The sequence below is a fragment of the Bos indicus x Bos taurus genome, chromosome 29, assembly GCF_003369695.1.
Source record: "Bos indicus x Bos taurus breed Angus x Brahman F1 hybrid chromosome 29, Bos_hybrid_MaternalHap_v2.0, whole genome shotgun sequence".
Lineage (NCBI taxonomy): Eukaryota > Metazoa > Chordata > Mammalia > Artiodactyla > Bovidae > Bos > Bos indicus x Bos taurus.
Genome location: NC_040104.1, coordinates 11,067,522 through 11,083,836, shown reverse-complemented (window position 1 = coordinate 11,083,836; position 16,315 = coordinate 11,067,522). Strand labels below are relative to the sequence as shown.

Sequence of the window (16,315 nt, the reverse complement as noted above, 5' to 3'; positions counted from 1 at the left end):
GTCATGCTGAATTTTCTGCCCTTTCCTCACTTGAAAACTCCCCCACTCCAGGCCACCCACCTTGGGAATGGGGGCAGCTCATTCCTTCCAACAAGAAAAAGAAAATGAGATGGACAGGTAGAAGGGAAAAAGAAAAAGGAGAGGAAAGAGAGCCTCTCATTTCCCAGGAGCGCTGGGCTGTTGCTCTACCCCCATACCCTCCAGACAGTCTCTCTGAGTGTCCTTCAGAAAGCAGCGGAGGCACCCACAAGCTCTCTGGCCTCACCTGGGGCAGGAACAAGGCTGGTGAAAGAGGAGGCCCAAAGGGAATTGTTTTGGAAAGTTACAAGTAGCTGAAAATAGGGGCTTAGCACGAGCAAGCCTCCTCAACCTTGACTGTAATAAAAACAGATAATGCGTGAGTGAGCCAGGGAGAGTGTGCTGGCAGGGGCCGCAGAGGCCGGCTGGATGCAGACAGTTTAGAATTCAGAAGAGATGCCAAGTGAGTAAACAGCGAATGAAGGATTATCTGGATGGGCCAGGAGCCGTTCCAGCAAGAAATTGGACGGGGACATGTCAGGATCCACAAGAACTCTGACTCCTCATCAGGGAGTGGGGCCTGGTGAACTACAAGGACCTCATCCATGCCTTCTCTACCTCTGTTCTGTCTTCCAGCAGAGAACATGGCCTTGGTAACACGGCTCAGGTTTGTTTAGTGCAGAACAGTTGACAGTGCTCCAGAGTTTACTGAGGATTTTAAATCCATTGTCATATTTAATGGAGGTGTCGAGGGTATCTTCTATCTGGTGACTCCCTCCCCTCACTAAAGCCACACCCCCAAACTCCTACAATTCTTGGCTTAGGGAAGTCTGGTGCATCTGGCTTAGTCCTCAGCCTCAAAAAAGGGTGTGTGTAGGGAGGGTTACAGGACATCTGTAGACCCCAGAGACCTACTGAGTCTGGAAGTCTTCAGGGTGAAAGCCATTCAGGACAGAGAGGACCAGGTGCCAGCTCTGAGCAGGGAGCTCAGACTGAAGGGTGTCCAGCCAGAAGCTAGCCTGGAACCTGTCACTCACCCTGACTCAAAACCTGATGAGTTGCCTGGGCAGCCATGAAAATGATCATGTCCATCAGGGCAGCAAGAGCCCAGGAAAAGGAGAAGCTCAGATAGAGGGCTTCTCCACCAGGTGTGTGCAGCGGGGGCAGGATCAGGGACGTGTGATGATTAAGTGCAGGCCTTGACCACTAGTTACTCTTATGAATAATGCATTGTTGTGCCTTGGCCTAAATCAGCATCTTATTGTTATTAATAATACACAGCTGCAAAGAAGCTGGGATTGGAATGGTGTGCTATATTTTATTTGAGGACCTCAGAGCACTTAAGAGTTCCTCATGCTGATGACTCAACTCTACCTCCGCAAGTCATACACTTCTTTACAAGACAGGGCACCTGTCCTGCCGTGACACCTTCCCACCTGAGGCTTGGAGCCATGAAAGCCATGGGGGCTAGGAATCTTCTCTCCTGGGATTCAAATTCCCGACTTGAGTTTTTGGTGGGGGAGGGGATACACTTAATCCTCGCCAGCTCAAAATTCCGGGGGATGCAACATAATGTGAAGCTGCTCCCAGAGATGTTCAAGAAGGAGGGATTAACTCGCTGGGATCAAGGTGTCGGAGGAGGTGGATGGAGAGAGACCACTGTGGATCTGAATCCAGTTCTGCCACCCACTGTCACTGTGGCTGTGTGATCTTAGGCAACTAACTCAACTCTCTGGCCCTGTCTCCGCGTTAGAATATAAGGATCTGAGATTCCTTCTTGGAGCTGTTGTTCTTCCATATTCTGGTGGTATTATTTGCACCACAAATTACTTGGATGGATCCACGGAGCCCGCTGCTCTGAACTCTGTCCGCGGTGCTTAAACAACGATCGGCACATCGCCTCTGTCCTTGGTGCTGAAACAGAAATCGGTCCCAGGGCCGCGCCCTTTTCCGGGACTGCAGCGTGGCGGTCCCATTTTCCTCTGCTAATTACTCCCTGATAAGTCCCAAGTTGAAGACCCAGCAGCGAGCAGCCAACCCCAAGAACCCCCTTTTCCTGGATGAGGCCTGAAGATGCCAAGAACCCCAGTCAGCAGCCCTGCTCCTGATAAAAAGAGCTTCCCAGATAATGAAAATGCGGCATCCCCTTCCCTCAGGGTAGCCCCCCACGACACTGCCTCCTGGCGGCTAGCGCGGGTACTGCGCTCAGAGCAGGCACACAGAAGGGTCCCCAGGGTGGCGCCGGGAGTGTGGGGAAGGAGCAGCAGACGGTTGGGCCCCCGCCGCCCCCTCACCCCTCCTGGGGCAATCTGGAGCTCTGAGCTTGCAGCGCTGTCCAACACACAAACGCTGCAGGCTGTCCAACTGTTTTCCGGCCGCCTTGGGGTGCTGTGCTGCTCCATTCACGGCAACTTCAACCCACACAGCTGGACCCTACCAGGTGAAACTTCCTGTTCTCTCCTCCAAGGTGGGTGGGGTAGACCTGTTTAAACAAACGCAACCTTTTCTCCTGCTGCCAGGCCAGTCCTAACAAAATGAACACTAAGGCCTGTAATATGCCTTCACCATGGCATAGTCTCTCTACCTCACATCCACCCAAATAAGAAACGTGCCCACAGCTCTTTCCTATGAAGAATGGGTCTTGGGGGAGAGGGCCACAGCTGCAGCCCAAGCCTGTTCCCCCCACCCCACAGGTAGGGGCTCTTGGAGAGGCAAGGCAGCTTGGTGTCTCTAGGGATTGCTTGTATTAGCCTCACTGGGTGCAGAAATTCTTCTCTTCCTAAAACAAACAGCAAAACAAATCAAACCACCTGAAGACAACACCCTGAATCAGCTTCTCTGGATCCAGGCAGGGAGTAAAGATAATAGCCTTTAATTACAGTGAGTGAAGTGAAAGTTGCTCAGTCGTGTCCAACTCTTTGAAACCCTATGGACTATACAGTTCGAGGAATTCTCCAGGCCATAATACTGGAGTGGGTAGCCTTTCCCTTCTCCAGGGGATCTTCCCAACCCAGGGGTCAAACCCAGGTCTCCTGCATTGTAGGCAGATTCTTTACCAGCTGGGCCACCAGGGAAGCCACTTAATTACAGCAGATAGAGCTAATATACATTGAGCAGTTACTACAGGACAAGCGCTGTGCTGAGAGCTCTGTGAACATTATCTCATTTAGCCTGGCCAAACCCCGCTGCCCCAGGGAAGCATCATGGTCAACATCCTACAGATAAGGAAAGTGGGGTTCAGAGAGGTGAGGTGACCACTCAGTTGGGGTGCAGCTGATGAGTATTGAGACCAGCAAGGGAAACCACATCTTTCTGCCCTTAACCTTACAGCTCAACTGGATCTACCACCCCATCCTTCCATGTTCTTTGGGAAGCTTCACTGCCCCCTTAGGGGTTTCTAAAGCCACCCCACCCCTCCATCATCATCATGTCTCAGCTGAGAACCACATGGAGGAAAACTTCACCCTCCCACAGCACCTTACAGCCTGCGAATTGCTTTCAAAGCCACTGTTTGAATCAACTCTCATGATACTGAGGCCCTCTTCCGATTTTACAGGGGAGGAAAAAAAAAATTAAGGCTCAAAGGAATAAGTTTTGTTCCATGTCACACAATGAGTAATGGAGCCAGAACTCAGGTGAAGATGGTGGGGCTCCTAGCCCAGTGCTCTCTCTCTCCCTACTTCTTCATGGCTGGGGTCCTGCAGGCAAACCAGCAAGGGGGTCTTAAGGACCTTCATCTCCTGGGGGTCTTCCTGAGGCCCTGACCTGAGCTGCTTCCTTTCTCCTGCTCTCTAGGGGCCATCAGTTGGCTCAGCTCTAACTTGGAGTCTCGGAGTCTCATTCGAAATGATTTTTTTTTTCCAGGCAATTACTTCCTGCTAATTAGGAGGCAAGACTGCCAGTCCCTGGGCCCTGGGCTGACCCCTTTTCTCAACTCATGGGGGTGGGGGATTGTTGAGATCCTAGGGAGCAGCACCAGCCACAGAAACTGCCTGGACCAGCCCCATCATCGGAAGGAGGCCAGGAAACTTTTGAGGGCGGGGGGACGGGTGGTGGAGTCAGGTACTCCAAGAAATGGGAAGAAGGGAGGCGGGGATGCTACAGCTCTGATGTGAGAGAGCGCCAGGGGACAAGAAGCTGGAAGAAGCCTAGACATGCCAGGCAGAGTGAGAGAGAGACCTAGGCTCGGGAGGAGCAGGGGGAGCCAGGAAGATCCAGAGAATCGGGGACACGTCATAGGAAGGGACAAGGAGGCATCTCAGGAAGCAGGGAGACAGAGGAGGAGGGAGAGATTTCCCCTCTGCCAAGGGAGAAAGACGGAACCCTGGAAAATGGTCAAGATGACAGAAGTGGAAAAGGTAGAGGCGGGGAGATACCGGGGGACTCCAGGAAGGGGGAAGGAGGCATTGCTGAAGGAAAGCCCTAGGGAGAAGGGGAGGAGAGCGGGGGAGGGCAGCTGGAGTGGCCGCTCCCAGGGCCCTGAGAAGAAGGGCTTTCTCTACGTCATTGTCCTTGAGCCTCCCCCAATGTCAGTGCCCAGCCAGCCGGGCCTGCCCGCCCTCCTACGCAGCCACAGGTGCGGGCGGGCAGGATGGCAGGGCACCAGCCGGCTGAAGCCCCAGATGCTTCACTCATCCAGGGCAGCCAGCCGACTCTCCTTTCTGCCAACCTGCCGCCCCCTCCAGCAGGCTAAGCCAGGACCCTCCTGGGTCACAAAGCCATGTGACCAAGGGGCTCTGGGGCTGTGTGGTCCAGCCCCTCCACTTTACGGAGAGGAGGATCAAGGCCCTGAGAGGAAACAGAGCTTGTCCAAGGTCACAGAACAAGTGAGCGAGGAGGCCAGATGAAAAGAGCTCAGGGGCTAAGTCTCAGTGGTGGGTCCTGTTCCCTCCTGGGTGAAGCCAATAACAGGAGACAAGACAGGTCTTGGTTGCCAGCAAGTCAGTCCCTGATCCGTCTAAGCCTTGTGGAGTGTGGGGTGGCAGGCAGAAGGCAGCGAGGGTTTCCAGGGGCTGGAAGGGAAGCAAAGGAAGTCACCATTTATGGAGCCCTGGGTGGGAGGGTTCTGCATGGGTTATAATTGCAGCTAACATTATTGAGCACTTACTAGGTACAGTGTTCCAGCCACTTAAGACATTACATGCAGATCTCATTTAATCCCCACGATAACCTTATAAAGTATGTATTACTGTTATTCTATTATAGGGAAGAAATGGAGACTCGGGAGGGTTGAGTAATTGGCCAAGTCTGCAGACTAACCAATGGCATGGTTCTAACTCTGGTGGCTGGCTACTGCTCTGAGGACCCCTGCACCCTGGCATTATCTGGAGATGCTCAGAGCCCTGAATTTGCAAGATCCTAGCCCAGCCCTGGTAGAATCTAGGCCCCAGATGCCAATGGGGTTACAGTTCTGTGTTGTGGAGGCTTCTGATGGCCCAAAGGAGATCCTAGACTTGAATAAGCCCTGTTTTACAGTGCTGGGGTCCGGGTTCTAGTTCTGGCTCTGCCACTAACATACTGTGCGACTTTGGGCAGGTCCTTTGCCCTCTCTGGCCTTGGTTCTCCCACCTATATCATCAAAGAGCTGTTACTTAGTCACTAAGTCATGTCTGACCCTTTGTGACCCCATGGACTGTAGCCACACCCACCCCAGCTCCTCTGTCCATGGGATTTCCCAGGCAGGAATACTGGAGTGGGTTGCCATTTCCTTCTCCATCAAAGGGTAGGACCAGATAATAGAGCTTGTATGTATGTATGTATGTATGTATGTGTGTATTTGTGTGTGTGTTAGTTGTTCAGTCATGTCCGACACTTTTCAACCCCATGGACTGTAGCCCGCCAGACTCCTCTGTCCATGGAATTCTCCAGGCAGAGCTGGTATACATGATACTAACTTTGTGACAGACACGGTTCTAGGCAGCATATGGATGTTAACTCAGCAGCCCCTTCCAGCCCACTCTAAAGTAAGAGCTATTATTGCCTGTTTTAGAGATGGGAAAATGAGGCAGTGAAAGGTTAAGTAACTTGCCCAAGGGCACAATTCTAATCAATACATGGCTGATCTGGGATTTGGGCCCCATTACTTTTGATCCAGAGCCCATGCTCTGCCTGCCACTCTGCAGTTTCCCTAATGACTCTCTCCGCCCCTGCTTGGTGCCCCAGAGAGATCTGCCTATGTTCCTCGGCCCTGGCACACACACCATCATGCTTCCACATGGGAGGCACACCCGCCATCACGTGTCTGCATAACACAACATGCGTCTGCTCATGCTGCCACACCCACTCCTGTGCTTCCGCCCAGTTTCTGTCTGGAATAGCCACACACGACCATCCGTGGCCGCAAGAACAGGCCAGCTCCAGCAGGCCCACATGAACGCGCACGCACGGCCCCCTTTCTGGGCACTGGCTGACTCAAGGGAGCCGTGTGCCAGGCTTCAGCATATGGCCACGTGGCAGTGACGTGGGCCGCCACACCCCTTCTCCTCTGCGTCCCCCTCCCCCCACCAGTGCCTGGGTGGCTTGCACGTCACATCGCACACCTGCCGGCACCCCCATCCACGCTGCCTTCCTCACGCCTCTCCCCTAACAGAAGCAGGCACCTTCTCCAGGAAGGAAGCAGGCACAGGCCCAGCCTGGCTCCCACAGCCCAAAGATGCCAGCCAACCCGGGGGGAGGAGAGGGAGAAAGAGCCATTGATCAGAGGCTCTGGGGGCCCAGGGGCTATGGTTCCCATCGGACACTAAGCCCTCCCTTAGGTCTGAGTGCAGAGCTGAGCCCCTCAGGACCCTAGAGATGCCAACTCCCCTTTGTCATCGCCAGATATGGGGCCAGACAGGGAACCAGGGGACAGAGGGTCTGTCCACCACTGCCGAGCAGGACTGTGATGCCGAGAGGGCTACTCTGGCCAAGTTACCAGTGCACACCCCCCACCCCATCCTTGGTCCCTGCTCTCTCCTCCCCCTGCCCAAGCATCTCAGAGTTCTGTGTATTTTTAGGCCTCAGCTGACAGGCTGTGAAATCGCTCCCTTTGCACCTCCCTAACCAGGCGGGGGCTGGAGAGGGAGGAACGGGGTTGTGAGGAGGGGCACACACACAGCCGATTCATCAGGCTCCTCCAGGGCTGGCAGGTGCCAAGTAGGGAGTAAGGGGTGCCTCCTTCTGAGTGAGAGGATCTTTCCACGTCGCCCAGAGAGAGGGAGAGAAGATATGGTGGGAAGGAGGCTCCGCCCCACTCCAGGGGCCTGGCAATAAAGCTTTAGGGGACGCCGGGCACTAAAGCAGGTGCTGGGATATACTCTGGGTCCAGCTCTGAGGCCAGTACCCATCCCTAGCCCTCCCTTCTGAGCAATGGACCAAGAGACAGGCTGGCTCAGGATAAGGGCAGTGTGGTGCAGTGGTTAAGACCAGGGCTTGGTGATGAGGCTGATGTGCAATTCCATGCCCTGCTCTACTGAGTGACCTGGAGAGACGCTCCACCTCGTTGGGCCTCAGTTTCCTCATCTGTGCAACAGCGGTAACGATATCTCCCTCGAGGGGCTGCTGTGAAGACTAGATGAAAGCCGTACATGTAGAACGAGGTGGTCTGTGGGTCCACCAGGCACTGCTGAGAGATCCCCCTTACGGCTTTCCCCCACTGGCAAATCCTCCTCCTTACCATGATCCTTGAGGCAGAAGCCCAGAGTTCATCCTCTTTGGTACCCACTGGACCCTCTCCCCCAGGGAAACAAACCCCCAGCTAAGGTGGGCAGAAATCATAGACCATCCCCACCCCCTGCTTCCTGCTATGGGGCACCCATGCCCATTGCACGTGCACACAGACTCAAATGCCAACACGCTCATCTGCTGCCAGTGCCTGGGTGTGAGGGCGTTCGCTCTGGGATGACCCCCTTAGGGAAGTGGGAGGACGTACCCAGGCCCTGCTGTGAATGGGCCATTGTGCCAGGGGCCGTGGGCATGGAGAGGGGGGCGGCCTGCCTAGTTGCTGTGGAGACAGGCTGGCTCCAGTGGGGCTCTGGAGCTCAGGCCTGGCAGCTGGAGCTTGAGCAGTACGGCTCCTCCAGGGCCAAGCCCTGATACCCATGGTGGGGGGTGGGGTGCAGGACTGATTCTCAGGAGCCTTTACTGTGTTCAGTGGGCCCTGGGACTACCCCACTTGGCTCTACATCTCTCCCCGGGAGACTTCCTCTGATACCCCGGCCCCCTAGGTAAGCCCCTGGGGGTGTACAGCCATGTCCCCCTGCACCAGGCTGTTCCCTTGACTGCCCATTACCCACCACAAGCTTTCCAAGGGCAGAGCCCCAGACCTCCTGCTAAGGGTGCTCTCAACACAGCCCTGGGCAGGTAAGAGACAGTGGAGGGGCTGGACAGAGGTGGGAACAAAGACGTTAATGGCTGGGGATGCAGCTCCATAGGTGGGCCTGCCACCAGGCTTCCCACCCTCCACACTGCTGCGTTAAAGTTCTTCATAGAGAATGCTGAAAAGCCATCCATAGCCTGCCATTGCCCAAATTAAAAAAAAAATGTCCAATTTTCCTACTTCAGAACGCCAGGAGCTTCATCAGCTGGCCCAAGCCTCGACTCCTGTGCTTAGTTGCTCAGTTGTGTCAGATTCTTTGCGACCCCACGGACTGTAGCCCACCAGGCTCCTCTGTCCAAGGGGATTCTCCAGGCAAGAATACTGCAGTGGGTTGCCATGCCTTTCAAGTCTCCTACTACGGCCCCCAAAGACCTCCGTTCCAGCCCTGCAGGCTTAGACACTCACTGCTGCCTCGACCGGCCGAGACCTGACACACGTCCAGGGCACTGCACATGCTGTCCCCACCACGTGGAATGACTCCTTCCTGCCTGCTCACGTGGCAAGCTCATTCTCCCTCCAAAACCCAAAACCCTGGACCCGAGGCTCATGCTCCTGGGTCTGGCAGTGTGGCTGGTCCCAAATCAACTTCTAACTGCAAGTTCCGCCGTCCCAGGGTGGTCTGAGAATGGACCAGCTAACGTACATCGAGGGCTTAGAAGAGCACGTGGCATCTACTGAATGCTCCACACATCTTTGCTATTCTGAAGTAGACGGACCGACACTGCCTCCGTGAAGCCCTCCCACTGCCGGCAGCAGGGTGGAGTGGGGCTGAGGCAGGCCTGTCCTCCTTGGAGCTTCCAGAACCCGCATCCCACACATCAATCACTCAGTGCAGGGTAATGTTGATAACAGCTGTCGCTGGTTGAGTGTTTACTATCTGCTGGGCTTTCTGCTAAAGATGTTTCCTGCCTTATCTCGCCTCATCCTCTGACTCCATGGGAGGTAAGAACCAGCATCATACCCATTTAACAGGGGAGGAAACTGAGGCCAGGGTGGTGGGGGGACTTGCTTTAGGGACACAGTCGCAAGTGTCTCTACCAGAAGCTGTTTGACCCCAGACACCTGGCTTAAGCAAGCCATCCCTTGCTGCATGGACATGAAGTGCGTAGCACATACCAAATGTTCCATAAATAAGAACTTTCTATTATTGTCCTGCTGTTACTATCAGTGGAGGGAACAAAGTCTGTTGGATGATCTAAGAGGGGTTTCCTTAGGCTGGACCCCCTATAAAGCAGGATGTGTCGGCTCAGTCACTCAGTCATGTCCAGCTCTTTGCGACCCCATGAACTGTAGCCCCCAGGCTCCTCTGTCCGTGGGATTTTCCAGGCAAGGATATGGGAGTGGATTGCCATAAAGCAGGAAACTCCCATTTTCCTGGAGAAAGAAAGTGAGGGTGCAGAGGAAGCCTTGGGCTGCCAGGAGTGAGGGTTGGGATGGCAAGAAGGTATACAGGGAGCCCCAGGATCTGGACCCAGGGGACTTGAGGAACCTGAGGGATGCTGGAGGGAGCCAGTACCCGCAGGTGTCATGGCAGGCCCAGGCTGGGCAGGGCAGGAGGGGGCTGGCCGTGCGCTAGCTGAGCTGGCCACTGCTCTATGGCCCCGCTGACACCACCCCGCGGTAATGAGACGGATCCAATTTGTACCCAGGGCCCCGCCGGGAGCAGCTGCTGCGGCAGGGTTTGAAGTAATTTAATTGGACACATTTGCCACACAGCTCCCTCCTCTGCTCCCCTCATGGAGTGCCTCACGCCGGTACCCCTCGAGGCCTCCCACACCCCACGCCACCCCCCACCCCAGCTGGAAGCAGGGTGCACGCTTTGCCAGCCCGTGCTGTGAGACCCCCACCTGCTAGGATGGATGCCTTGGCACCTCTCCTCTCACTCTGGGGGCTCCTGAGCGCTCGGGAGCCACAGGGCTGGCAGGGTTCTACAGGTGCAAAGTTCTCCCCTTTCTCCGAGGCAACCAGCACCTCCGGCCCGCCTCTTCCGATGGGCAGAAAGGGTCACCGTCTTTCTACCCTGGCCAGCTGGAGAACCCCAGCTCCCTCCGCCCCAGGAAGGGCATCGGAGGAGCAGGGCCACTACCAATATGGGGGGAGGCAGTTCTCCTCTGAGAGCTCTGGGAAGGGGTGTATACACACACACATCGAGTTGGAGAAACACGTATACACACCCAGTTACACACACACACATGTTGACAGATTCACATGTTGTCCTGGGCCTCCCCGTATCTGTACACACCAAAGCTCCAACCCCACCCCCCCATCCACCCTAACATCCCTGCCGTGCACACTGCACAGCCAGGTGAGGCCCTGCTCCCAGCAGATGGAGGCCTTGCAGGCAGCCAAGCTGGCAGGTGGGAGGGTGTGGCAGGGGGCAGGCAGGGCCCCTGGAGGGCACAGGCTCCGCCTGGCTGGGTACAGGGCCAGGGGAGCTGCCCTCCCCCAACGCTCTCTGTCACAGCTCCCCACGCACCTTGACACACCTCGCTACAAATCCACTTATTAGCTCCTGTTTACAGCGGGCATGGCACTTGGATGAGCTATTAGGGCCGTCCAGCTGCCACCCGCCTGCACCCAGGTACATACACAGCCCAGCACTTCTGCCCACCGGCCCTGCCCTCCCTTTCCTGGGTGCTGGGGCCCCACACCCGCAGTCACTCAGATCCATCAGTTCCCCAAACCTCCCAGCTCACCGTCTGGGTCAGCTTCCAGCTCAGCCCCGCAGGTGATACAGTTCTGCCAAGGGACCCCTCCAGGCAGATGCTGCAGAGCCTCCCGGGGCAGGCCCGACGCACCAGCCCACCTTCCGACCAGCTGGGTTCAGAGCTCCGGGCACAGGCTCTGGGCACCATCCAGCCCCTTCCACAGGTCCCATTTTGTCTACCAACTCTGTTCCAACCCTTGGGGAATTCTGCGGGGTGAGACGAAGCCCTGCCCTCTAGACACGAGCTGGACAGGGCCCAGCAAGGCTGCCCCCGCTGCCCGGAAGGTCAGGGACGTCCATGTCCGTGGAACTGGCACGGTCCACCTGGTACCACTGGCTGGGGTTCCCTGGCAAGGCGGGCGGTCACCCGGGCTAGGTCTGGCACAGGCTGGCTCCGGCAGCAGGCCAGATCAGTGACCGCCCCAACAGACAGCGCTGACCTTACGGGTGGCATGTGCCACCTGCCGGGCATGCCCAGGTGACAGGGTGCTGGCCCCATGCAGGGCCTCTCGGGCCCACCCGAGAGGCCTCAGAGCCTTTGGGGAGCCTGTACGGCCGACTCCTCTTCCAGCCAAGAGTCCTCTGCTCAGGACTGGGCCTCCCGCCCCCACCTCCCAGCCCCCACACCCTCCTGGAGGCCCCCCTCACCACGCCTCTCTCTGCTGTTCCTGGCCTCACTCCCTGGGGGAAGCAGCTATTGAAAACGGTCCAGCGGATTCAATAAGAATTCAGAGTCCCTGAGAGAATAGGGGGCGGGTGGGCGGGTCAGGCGGAGGGAGGTGGAGGGGGAGAGGGGACCGCCCACCCCTCCTCTGCCTGTCCCTCGGGTAGGTCGGAGCCGGCGAGAAGGGGACAGCCCTCCATTGTCACCAGCGTCACCCCACGCTGCTTTCACTGTCCCTGGGGCCTGAGCTTGGGGTCAGCCAAGCCCTAGCTGCCCGGGGCCTGTCTCTGTCCACCTGACGCCCACCTGTTCCTCTGCCTTCCAGCTGTGCCTCCCCTGTCACCTCCTGGCCTGTGCACTCCCATGCTGGTCCAGCCTGCTCGAGCCCTTCTTCCTGAACCAGGAGGGGCTGTGAGGTTCTCTTCCCCTCCACCATCCCCTGGTCCTGAGCCCCCCAGCCTGTTAGTCAAGCTGTCCGCACAAGGCCACTGAACAGCACAACCCAAGGCCAAGGGTGGGGGCTGGTCCTAGAAACGCTACAGTCTGGGGGTGCTGGCTACCTTGACCCAAGCCCCACAGAAGTCACACATCCAGCCCTGCCACCAGCCATGGCCCGTCGGGAGGTCCCGTGATCTTCAGCTCGAGACTCTGACTCAAGCCCGGGAGGCAGGCCTGGGAGGTCTGGGCCTGTGCAGGTGGGGTGGGTGGGGGTGGGAGGGGAGAGTCTGTGAAACGGTAGGATGGTCAGGCCTCCCTGGGCCGTCCCACACCCCAGCCCCCGTCCCTGACCTTGATGGCCCTCACAGTGTATAGCCCCAATCTGCCCTTTCGGCCAGGCCCTGATTCTTGTCCCACACACCAGCCAGCAGCCTCTGCCCCTCACTTGTGCCCACAGGTGGAGGGGTTGGTCTTGGGGTTGAGAGAGAAGACCTGCTGTGCCAAGGCCCCCTGGCCCGTGGGGTGTTCTCCACACTCCTTAGGAATGACGTACCCGGCAGAGCTGCTGTAGGGGGGAGCAGAGTCCGCTAGCAGGTGGACAGACAGAGGAGACTTTAAGTACTACTATCCCCAAGGACAAGTTCAGGGAGGGCTGGGGCCAGAGCTGGCGGCCCTCAGGACCTGAACTCTCTCCCAGAGCGACCGCACCAGCCCAGGCTTTCCTTCTCTGGCCTTGCTCACTCGCTCACCGCAAGGTCACCTATCCCTGCCTCCCTCTCTGCTGCCGTCCTGCCTGCCCACTGCAACGCTGACCCCTGTGGGCCAGCCAAGGCCCTGCCCTGCCAGGGGACAGGGACACAGAGCGGCCAGGCCAGCCCAGCTTCGGGATGAACAGAAGATGGAGGCCGTGGGCCGGGAGAGGGCTGCCTGTCCACGGGAAGGTGGAGGAGAGCTTGCAGGCCTGGCTGGGAGGGGGGAGGCGGGGCAGAGTTTGGAGCAGGAATGATGGAGGTGTGGGGTGGGGGGCTGGTCTTCCTTCTTCACTGGGCTCGGGCTTTGCCCCACAGTTCCGTTGCTTCAGCCAAGGAAGAGAATTCAGATCCGGAAGAGAATGGCCTGTGGGCCAGGGGCCCACACAGGCTTGCCTGTCCCCTGTTGGGGTAATGGTCTTAGCAGTAGGCTGAGCCATGTGGGGACTTGCAGAGGGCATGGATTACAGGAGAGAGTACCACAGGGACCTTCTGGAACCAGCCGGGGGCAGTGGGGAGCATGAGAGGACAGGAGACAAAGATCTTTTTTTGAAAGGATTGGGCCGCAGGTGTTCCACGCAGTGGGATGAAGTGATGAGGATGTAAAAGGTCCACTGGCCTTTGGGGGACCAGAGGGATGGGCTTGAATCACACAGGAATTCATTGGCATATCTTACTCCCATCCAGTGCCAGCCTTGGGGGACACACTCCCTGCCTGGGGGAGCAGAGTCCGGGGAGCCTGGGGTGAGCTGGGGAAGGGGGAATGCCTGGCCTGGAGCTGTAGGGATGAAAGGAGGTGGGCAGGGAGGCCAGGGGGCGCAGAGTCCAGACTGAGGTCCCTGGCTCCTCAGAGACCCCCAGAGATCTAGGATCAAAAGCAAATTCTGCCCTCTGCAGCCTATTTCTGACCCCATCCAGCCCACTGCCCACCTCAGACAGAAGTAAACCGGTTGTAAGTAAGGCCAATCTGTTTCCACCAGAACTGGCCCTGCCAGAGGACTGGTGAGTCCTGCAACTGGAGTGGGCAAGACAGGTCTCTGGCTCAGACAGGGAGGCCCATTCAAGGGGGAGAAGGAAAAGTCTAGGGGCTGCCAGCAGGCCAGGGGGCAGCACTGGGTTCCAAGCCCTCTGCCCAGAAGATGCCAAGCACATCAAGTTGGCCTCCGTGGAGAGGGCAGAGGTGCTTGGGGTTGTGGTGATGTCATGGTGCCCAGGCGTGGGAGGAAAGAGGAGGGAAGGAGAGGGGACAAGGGCATGGCCCAGGCCACTGGCCTAACAGGAGGCTGCCAGCCTGGCAGGGGGAGGGGAGAGTTCTCACTGCATCCCCCCTTCCACCTTCACACCCCAGAGCTGGTCTCTGCACTGAGCTATTGGCTTCTGAGAGTGCGATCCAAGGAAGAGAACGCCTATGTCCTTGGTCTCAGTGTTGGAAGCTGGCAGCCCACTTGGGGGAAGGTGCCAAGGTGGGTGATCTGGGTCCCGAGAAATGAAGGGAGGGGTCTCCAAAGGCACTGTCCCTTCAGCCGTCACCTAGAGAACATTCATAGGTGGCCATGAGGCTATAGAGTGGGAGACTGAGTCCTCTTTCATGCATATACGCAAGCACAGAATGAGTGCAATGCCTGGCACCCAGGAGGTCCTCCTGGGTGGGCTCGAGCTGCTATGACTTGATGAGGGTGAGGACAGACACGGGGGCAGGCTGAGCAAATGTGAGGGAAGGAGCAAATGTGGGGCTGGGGCTAGAGCGGGCAAAGCTGGCACCACAGGAGTGCCCTCAAAAGCCTTGGGGCTCTAGGCCCCTTCTGCAGAGGACCTCAGAGCTGTCCCTCCCCCCACCCAGGGCCCCCAGACCCCGGAGGTTAGCATCAGTAAGCCTAGAGGCTCTTGGTCTGGGAGCAAGTCCTCGGGCTTGGGTGTCGTGCTTTCAGCGTCAGAGAGAAACCCAGAAGCAGAGACCCTGCTGCTAGGACTGGCAGACTGGGGGTGCTGGGTCTGGGGTGGGGCACCCCAGGTGGGAGTTGAGACTGAGCCTGGGGAGGAGGGGCAGGGGACCTGTCTACAGGTGGGCACTGTGTGAGGAGGCGTCATCAGGAGCCAAGGAGGAAATGGCAGAGCAATTTCCCGAGAAAGGTGGAAAGATTCCTGCTTCCAAGATGCCTAGCAGTCGTGGGCTTTCAGGCCACTCCCCGGCTCCGCAGAAATGCAAAGGAGCACGGCCCCTCCCCCTCCCACCCCCGACAGGACAGGAGTGAGTTTGGGGTTCTTTGCTTCCCCCCTCCCCAAGGCCTGGAGAACATTCCCCTGGCACCCCTATTCTCACCAATCTCTGCTCTCTTTCCCTTCAGGTACCCCTGCCTCCCTTCTCATCGTTCCTGGGGCTCACCGCCCTCCAGAAGCCCCCCTCCCCTGCGGCTGCACCAGATTTCCACTTGCCCCCTGGCACCCTCTCGGTTCACAGTTGTCACGGCCGATGTCACTCCGCTTCCCCGTGCCCACAACCTTGGCCGAAAGCTGCCTGGGACCCAGGGGTGCCTCTGAGGGCACTGCGGGGGCGGCAGCTCCCCGCTCCGCCACACACGTTGTCCTTGGGCTGCGGGGGGTGGGGGGGGAGGTCCTTGTGGGGACACTGCGAAGCCGGCGCCGGGCATCAAGCTTGGCAGTGCCCGGACTGACTGCGGGGGGCCGGGGTCCGAGCTGCTGCCGCTCCAGCCCGCGCCCCCGGGGCTGGGGTGACCCTGGGTGAGGGGAGTCCGTGCGGCTTGGTTGGACAGCAGCCCCCGGTTGGGGCTCCGAGACGGCGCCCCGGCGCTGCCGCCGTCCTGCCCGCCGGTGCGGGGCGCCCCAGACCGCGCGGGGCCGCGCTTACCTGGGCTGGCCGCCTCCGGGTCCCGGTACATGGTCCCCTCGTCGCCGGCTCCCTCCGGGCTCTTTAGAGCCTCCCGCGGCCGCGCGTTGCTCCGCCGCCGCTGCAGGGCATGGGGCCGGGCGACCCCCGGGGGCGGGTCCGAGGGCGGGGGCCGTGCGGACTGCACCGAGCCGCGGAGCCGGGGAGCGGGGGCCGCCCGCCAGCCCTCCCGCCCGCCCGCCGAGCACGCTGCCGCCGCCGCCGCCGCCGAGCCGCGCCGAGCCTCCTCCCTCCGTCCTGCGCGCCGCGTGTGCGCGCCGGAGCGTGTGTGAGTGTGTACGAGGCGGTGTGTATGTGTGTGTGTGAGCGCGTGTGTGAGCGCGCCCGGGACACCGCCGGCGCCGCCCGCCCGCCGCCGAGAGCCGTGGCCACCGCCACCGCCTGACGTCCGCCGGTGCCCGCTGCCGGCCGCGAGCCGTACTGCAGCCCGCGCCCGCCGCCGCCCGGAGCCGCCCCGAGGGCACTGCCGCCGCCCCGC

The 16,315-nt window shown here is 58.7% G+C and overlaps 1 protein-coding gene across 8 annotated transcripts in view; it reads right to left on the bottom strand.

The window, feature by feature from the left end:
* SYT7 (synaptotagmin 7) overlaps positions 1-15,998 on the bottom strand; it is a 64,744-nt gene extending 48,746 nt beyond the window's left edge. For all 8 annotated transcript variants that reach the window (XM_027532744.1, XM_027532752.1, XM_027532748.1 and 5 more), the window contains exon 1: positions 15,799-15,998. In XM_027532744.1, the coding sequence (XP_027388545.1) occupies positions 15,799-15,829 (31 nt within the window). In that variant the 5' untranslated portion in view covers positions 15,830-15,998. The remainder of the gene's footprint in view (positions 1-15,798) is intronic.
* Positions 15,999-16,315: the final 317 nt, after the last annotated feature.